The 8019-nt window shown below is 46.0% G+C and overlaps 1 protein-coding gene across 6 annotated transcripts in view; it reads left to right on the top strand.

The window, feature by feature from the left end:
• The first annotated feature begins 210 nt into the window (after positions 1-210).
• Positions 211-8019, top strand: part of Cnot10 (CCR4-NOT transcription complex subunit 10) — a 49506-nt gene continuing 41697 nt past the window's right edge. For 3 of the 6 annotated variants that reach the window (XM_032910998.1, XM_032910997.1, XM_032910996.1), the window contains exons 1-3: positions 211-468; positions 6554-6648; positions 7414-7575. In XM_032910998.1, the coding sequence (XP_032766889.1) occupies positions 447-468; positions 6554-6648; positions 7414-7575 (279 nt within the window). In that variant the 5' untranslated portion in view covers positions 211-446. Of the gene's footprint in view, positions 469-3775; positions 3999-6553; positions 6649-7413; positions 7576-8019 lie in introns of those variants that run through there. The other 3 variants (XM_032911001.1, XM_032910999.1, XM_032911000.1) reach the window with 3 other exon arrangements.

Below are 8019 nucleotides of genomic sequence, written 5' to 3'. Positions count from 1 at the left end.
TCAGGTGTGATACCCGTCATTTTGGTGAAATGCGGAACAAAAAGCCCTTCCCCTTCCGTGTTTCACTCAGGACTTGCACTAATGCACTTCCGGCTTTGCACAAGGACGCTCTTCCGGGGCCGCGGCCAGCCCTAATTCCCACGCCCAGCTGGCCATCCAGCTGGCCCCGCCCCGGAAGTACTGTCTTCCTTGGACGCTACAGGGCGGAAGCCGTGGATGGCGGGGAAAACAGCCCTCCACTGGCGGATGTGTTGGTGCTGTTGCTAGACGACGAACAGTAAGTTCGTCACTTCCTCAGCCCGTGGCCCGCCCAGGACCGAACCAGAGGCGACCGAAGCCGGCTTGAGTTGAAGAGTTTTCCCCCGCCTACAGGACCCGCCACCAGCCCGGCGGCGGGAGTCAGGGCCACGCCACCTGCAGGGAAGAACTCGAGCCGAGGCGGGAAGATGGCTGCAGACAAGCCTGCAGGTGAGGCGCCCGCGCCGCGACCCAGGGGCTGACACACTGCGCGCGGAGATGGCAGGGCCCGCGTGGGGGACTCCAGGGCCACTTGACTTCGCTCGTGTATTTCTGCCCCTCACTCTTCTCAGTTGTCCCTACTGTGAGTCCTGTGGGTTTTCTACTGTGACCCGTCTCGATGCCACTGCAGACCATCCTTGCCTTGCTCTCCAAGATAATTCTGCCCCAGAAAGCTCAAATTTGTCACGCCGCTTCCCAGAGGCATCAGGGGAAGGTCTTCCCGAGCTTACACGGTTGCCGTAAGGTCCCCAGGCTCAGCCACTGAAAGTTCCCTCTGTTCAGCGTGTCCTGTGGAATCCTTCTGAAAACCGTTTAAATAGACGTGACGTTTCAGTGTGACTTCTGCTTGCTGTCACTTAACCTTGTTCGCCATTTGATTTTTCTCTAGCTACTCAAGATTAACTTCTTTTTTAAAAAAATCTTAATTATGTGTGTGAGTACAGGTGCCTGCAGAGACCCGAAGAGGACGTTGTGTCTACAGGAGCTGGAGTTACACAGTTGTGGGCCACCACCTGTGGGTGCTGGGGACCCACTTTTGTCCTCTGCAAGAGCAGCAAGTGCTGTTAATGGCTAAGCCATCTTCTTTCCAGCTCCAAGATTAAGTTCTTAATCTCTAGGGTTTTCTGTGGTGCCCCCTCGGGAATTTTTCCCCTTGGGGAATTATAAATTTCTAGCCCACTCATTACCTGGAAAGTCTGCTTTATTTCTTTGAAGAAATTAATACTCTGTGCTAGCTGCCCTGGGAGTCTCCAGGGGCTTCGATTGTCTTCACTGCCTGTCCCTCTCACTGGGAATGCCACTGTGTCTGGGCTCTGACGATCTAGACTCGGGGTAAGACTGAGCATGTTTACCCATCAGGCCATCTCCCGGTCTCTCACTGCTCTTCATCTTTTTTCTAAATAGTCATCGTGTGTGTTGCTTTCCTCTCTGTAGACTTTCCAGGATTGTCTCACTGGTTAGCCGCTGAGCCCTTACTCTTTAATATGGTTTACGAGCTTTCCAAATTGGGTCCTCTGTAGGAGCCGTAATCCTCCACCCCTGAGACATCTCTCCTCCAGCAGCTGCTTGTTAATTTTCTTATTGTACATTGTCTGCCTGTCTGTCTATCAGAACGCAATCCTTAATACACGTCTGGAGGTCAGAGACTACCTGTGGGAGTCAGTACTCTCCTACCAATTCTCTCCTTCCAAGAACTGAACTTGGGTCGTCGGGCTTGGTGGCTGAGAAGCCTTTTTGAGCCTCAGTGTCCCTTCGTGTACAGTTAGCATGCTGACAGTGTCTTTCTCCTAGAGCTATTGAAGGCTCAGGTGACATCAGCTGTGGCTCGGTGGTGGTTGGTTTGTTTTTATACTTTTTGAGACAATGTCTCTCTAATAGCTTTGGCTGGCCTTTAAGATTTTCTATTCAGACCAGCCTAACTTCAAATTCTCAGGAACCCATCTGCCTTTGCCTCCCAAGGGCTGGAATTTTAAAGGCATGCACCACCATGCCCAGTCTTTTGCAATTTTTGCTGTTGGTGGTAGTGGTGAGTTTAGGTTTTTGTTGTTGTTTTGTTTGTTTGTTTGCTGTTTTTCAAGACAAGGTTTCTCTTTGAAGCCCTGGCTGTTAAAGAAACTCCCTCTGTAGACCAGGTAGCCTCAAACACAAGAAATCCACCTGCTTCTGCATTCACCTCAGAGGGCTGGGATCAAAGGAATGTGCTGGAAGGCAGCTGGAAACACCACCACCACCACCACCACCACCACCACCTGGCCTTTAAATGTCTGCTAAGGGCCTGTGAGATAGTTCAGTGGGTAAAGGTGTTTTCTTTCAAGCCTGACACCCGGAGTCCCATCCCCAGGACCCATGTGGTAGAGGAAAAACCTGCCTTTTCCAAGCTGTGTCTGACATACACACTCAAGTAAATAGTAAGCGCCAGTCTGTGTCTCTTTGCGGTGATGTTAAAGAGACAGAAGAGACATGTTAAGTTTATTTGGAAAGTGCCAGGGTCTGGGAAATGAAGGAGAGATAGCAACAAGGGGAGACACAGTGTGTTCTGTCCCTGCTATTGATCCACCACCAGCTCTGAGAAGCTGTGGCAGTCACTTCCTGTGCGAGGTTTTTTAATGGAGCCTCAGCCAGGGCCACACAGCCTCTAGAAGCAGTTTTTGAAAGTAACACATAGGGAGGAGAAAGGAGGCGTGCGCGTGCACGTGCGTGTGTATGCGTGTGTGTGTGTGTGTGCGTGTGCGTGTGTGTGTATGTATGTATATCTTCCTCCTGCTTTCTCCTTGCAGTTGGTTAAGGGCATCTAATATGGAGGAACAGATTTCCTTGTGTGGCTTCATGGCAGTTGATGAGCCAGTAGATCCTAAGCCAGCCTTAGACTCCTATCTTCCTGCCTCAGCCTCTTGAGGTGCTGGGATTACAGATGTATGTTATCATGCCCAATTGACTTCATTGATGGATACTAAATGCCCACGATCAAATGCCAGCATTTCAGCCTCTGGTGAGACCCCATGGCTGTGATACCTGACTGGCGGCAGGAGTGCTTGTGTGTGAGAGAGAGATCTGGTGATCAAATAGAAGTTAGCAGACTGTGGTGACCCACGCCTGCAATCCCAGCACTTGGGAATTTGAGGCAGAAGAATGGGCCACAAGGTCGGCCTGGGAAATGTAGTGATTTCTAGGTCTTTCTGGGAGACAGACTGAGGCCTTGCCTCAACCAAACACAAAGAAACTTTGCAAAGAGAGAGCAGAGTGGAGGTCGAGCTTGCCATGTGTTCATGAGTATTCAAAGACGGCCTTAAACTCGGTGTCCAGCCTCTGCGTGCCACTGCGCTCAGCTTCCCTGAGAATAGATAATGCTTTGCTCCAGGCTCTGGAACTCATGTTCTCCCATTTTTCTCTAACTCCTCTTGTCTGGAAGTAAAGGAACATGGTTTGTGGGACTGGAATAGTAGATATAACCCCTTTGTGTTCTCCCTCTCTCCTTTGAAGGGAGGATTTGCTAGTTTGTGTCTGTCTGTCTTACCCCTTCAGCAGTGTTTTCAGCCTTTCCATGCCTGTCCTCGGGACTGCGTTTGCACAGTACAGTTTGTAGTCATCCTCCAATCAGCTTTGAAGTGTCAACATTCTGTGTTGGAATATGTCTGTGCTTTCAGTTAACTGACTTTCAGTTTGGAAGAGGTGTTACGTTTCTTTTCTATGTAGTTGAAACCTATAGGTAGGGGCGAGAGTGAGTGTGTGTGTGTGTGTGAGTGTGAGTGTGTGTGTTGTGTTGTTGTTGTTGTCCTTAGAAATGAAGTCTTTCAGTTTAAAGAGCGTCAAGGTTTGTGCATCCAAGAGCCCCGTTCGCCTTCATCAGCCTTGCTCACTAGGCCAGGGCAGAAGGAAAGCGAAGCTTCTGGAGGAGCGGTCGCACCCGCTCTCCATTGGCAATGGAGACTACTTTTGGACAAGCAAAGACACACTGTGGGATTACATGCAGACACTGTCTGGTAAGGAGTCTATAGCTACAAATAGCATTTGCCTTTGAACCGTTTGAAAACCCAGTTACAACTCTGCAGTGCACAGTAAGGTTTTTTTAAAAAGTAATCTCATTGAAGTAATTTTATCCTAAAGTAAAAGATGTAGTAAATTATGGTTTGACTGATGTGTATGTAAATGAGTGTTTATGCTACTCATTTCTCAAATACACATAGAAATGAGTTTCAGAGCTGGTCACCTTACCTTGAAGTTGACCAGTTTCCTGGAGGATTTTGAGGCTTTTTCTGTTTTCTAGGGATGATGACAACTGTGTCCACATGAATTTGATTTTTAGTGGAAAATAGATACTTAAAATCTTCAGTGTTCTAGATGGGCACTGTGGCTCATCCTGTAAGCCCAGCACTTGGGAGGCTGGGACTCTGGCACGCGCGTACGTGTGTGTGTGTGTGTGTGTGTGTGTGTGTGTGTGTGTGTGTGTGTGTGTGTGTGTGTGTGTTTGAGATAGGCTCTCATTGTATAACTCAGGACGGTCTCAGACTCAGTCCTCCTTTCTCTACCTCCCCAGTGCCAGAGTTAACAGAGTTCTTCACTAAAGTCACTGCTGTTTAGGGCCGGGGGGCTCACTAAAGAATGTCCTCTAGAGGAGTTGGGGATTTAGCTCAGTGGTAGAGTGCTTGCCTGGCCCTCCCCACAAAAAAAAAAGAATGTCATTTACTGTGCTGTTCTTTTCAGAACTTGAGAGACAGAGGTAGGAGAGTCAGCAGTCAGAGCTGGCTATGGCTGTATGGAGAGGATTCAGGGGCATCCTAGGCTATATGAGATCCTGCCTCAAAAAGTAGAAAGGCACACCAAAGTAATAATAATTTATGTACTTAAGTTTTTTAAGTTTTTATTTTATTTCATGTGTGAGAGTGTTTTGCATGCCTGGTGCCGTCAGAGTTCAGAAGAGGTTGTTGTGTGCCCTGGAACTGGAGTTAAAAGGATAGTGTGATTCAGCCGCTCAGCCATCTCCCTAGTAGTGGAGAGAATTTAAAGAGAAGTGTGAGGTGGAGTAAAAGCCTCCATCCCAGAGGTGATTATTTAAAGTTGGGAGTAGATCCTTGATTCCATGCATATTCAGATGTATGTGTGTGTGTGTGTGTGTGTATGTATGTATGTATGTATGTATGTATGTATGTGTTTGTCTTGTCTGTCTCTGTACATATTTTTACAGTTCCACCCCTAGTTATTCCCCCACCACCACTCCATGTGGTTCCGGGACTCAAACCCAAGGCTCAAACTGCCAGGCAAGCACCTCTAGCACTCAGCCAACATCCCTACTACCTTACCATGGGTTGGTTTGGTATTAAGTATGGAACGTTTTACAAGTCACTCTGTAGCTGGGATTTAAATCTATTGTCAAATTAAACACTTCATTTTTAAACAAGGTCTCACTGTCTTCCTTGGGCTGGTCTTGAACTCCTGAATTTCCAACAATCTTGCTGTGTCAGCTTTCTGAACTAACAATATTTTGAGTTAAGAGTCTTCTGTCTTAGTTTGGTCTTGAGTTTGCTAACTGAAGATGACTTTGAACTACTGAGTCTTCATACTTCTGGAATGCTAGGCACCCCTGTACTTGGTTTATGCAAGGCTGCAGACTGAAGTGAGGGTCTCATGGGTGCTAGGCAAGCATTTTGCCAATTGAGTTATGTCCTGTTCGCTTATTCATTTTTGGTGTTGCTGGGAATTGAACCCAAGACTTTGTATGTGGTAGGTAAGAGCTTTTCCACTGGGTCACTACAGTCCCAACTCACTAAATGTCTTAACTCACATTTATTTCATGGATTAGGAGGTTGGCCTTCATTCACCTTGAAATAGCTTCACAGGAAGCATGCATGGGGTGGCAGTGTGTGTGTGTGTGTGTGTGTGTGTGTGTGTGTGTGTGTGTGTAACCTCATCCTAACCTCAGGACCCTGAAGAATGGGGCCACATTGAATACATCCCCTTTCTGCTTTTTACTGTTAGTTTGGCTATATTAATTACTTAGAAGGGATAGGTGGCCAAATTTTGTTAGGGCACAGGCTATGCCCTCAAGTCTGGTAAACAGAGCAAGCGCTCAAGGTCCTAGGTCCCCAGAACACACACACACACACACACACACACACACACACACACACACACACACACACAAAGTGTGCAGGGGCACATGCCTATAGTCCCAGCACTTGAGAGGTAGAGGGAAGGAAGGAAGATCAGTGAGATACTGAGTTTGAGGCTATCCTAGACTATATGAAACACTTGTCTCTAAACCTGCTTCCTGCTTCCACCCCCACCCACCCCCGAAAAACCAAAACAGATGGAGAAGAACAAACTCATTGTACAGCTTCATTTCTTGTGTGCGGGCAGACATATGAGCTGTGGAACTCATGTGGAGGTCAGATGATAACTCGTGAGGTCGGTTCTCTCCACCCTGTAAGATTTGGGATCAAACTCAGTTGTCAGGTTTGCATACATGCCAGAATATTTTCTCTTGCTGAACCACTCCGGTCCCCACTGCCATTCCTAAAGAAACTTTGTGTGTTTGCAGATCAGGGAGCAGAGAAACATGAAGGGGCAGGCCAGTCATCTGGGGTCACTGACCAGGAGAAGGAGCTGTCCACCAGTGCTTTCCAGGCCTTCACAGTAAGAAGCGGCTTCTCTCTTCACCTGCTCAAATCAGGACTGGCCAGTAGGACTCTCTTCAAAACAAATTTGAATTTTACAAATTTTATTCCATCATAACTCAGGAATTTTAAGGAGAATTAGGTTTAATTTGATGTAAATATGGTAAAAAGATTAAAAGTACTTTAGACAATCCCCAAATTTTTGTTTTCACAAACATGTTCTAACTCCAACGTTGTTTGAGTCTTTTAAATTTAAATTTGTAAATGTGTGGGTCAGTCTTTCCATTTTCCTACTCTGTTCAGAGTTTGTCTTGACTGTACTTTAAAGTGAAACACCAAATATTTGTTGTCAGAATTACAATCTTTCTGACATTAAACAATATGAAAAGCCCTATGCTGTGCATGCACATACATTTGAAATATGCATTAGAAGCGTTTGACGTGCATTCAAAGTATATTTACTAGAGCTGGCCTTTGGAATAATTCTTTCCTGTTCTTGGCTAGCCTCTGCCCTCCATACCCTGCCAGCAGTGTGTGCACATTATCTCTCATGTCCGGTGTGTGTGACAGCTCTTACCTGAAGATGTAGAAAGTAATGAAACCCGTTCACTGACACGCCGATTGCTCTACAGAGGGCTTTCACTTAGAATGCTAAGGGGACTCCTGCTTTAAAACACGAGGAAAGATGAGGGAAACGTATTTGGAAAAGCTGCATTGTTCTTAAAGCTGATATGGAATTTTGTGTATATATGTGTGGTTTTGTTTGTCTTTTGTTTCTTTTTAGTCTGGAAATTATGATGCCTGTCTGCAACACCTTGCCTGTCTGCAAGATATAAACAAAGATGATTACAAAATTATTCTGAATACAGCAGTAGCTGAATTTTTTAAAAATAATCAAACAACAACAGATAATTTGAGACAAACACTTAACCAGCTGAAGAATCAGGTGACAAATGAATTTAACTGTAAAGTTTGTTGTGTTAACTTGTGAAATACAAATAGTTAAGGAAATAAGTGTGACTTCTTGCCTAATACTGATGACGGAATTTCTACTTCTCTGAACCCTTAGTTGCTGTTATTTTTGCATAGGTTTAATTGTTATTTTAATCCCAACGCTAGAGGCATTGACCAGCAGCCTATTTAGCAAGCCCAAGGCCAGTGAGAAGCCCTGTCTCCAGGAAGAGCTGGAAGGCGACAGAGAAGGGTGCTGGTGCTGCTCTAGCCAACACAGGGGTTCACACACAGGAACACAGCAAGAATCTTAGATAAACTGAGTAATACTGCAGAAACAGTTGCCTGTCTTTAGAAATGGAAATTCTCTTTATCTTAAGACACTTCTTAATATAAAGATAGTGGCTGAATAGTTAATGAAGAGTTATCTTGATCAGGT

The sequence above is a fragment of the Rattus rattus genome, chromosome 8, assembly GCF_011064425.1.
Source record: "Rattus rattus isolate New Zealand chromosome 8, Rrattus_CSIRO_v1, whole genome shotgun sequence".
In the NCBI taxonomy this organism is placed as follows: Eukaryota; Metazoa; Chordata; class Mammalia; order Rodentia; family Muridae; genus Rattus; species Rattus rattus.
The sequence above is the reverse complement of the archived record's forward strand: the minus strand, read 5'-3'. Positions and strand labels throughout refer to the sequence as shown.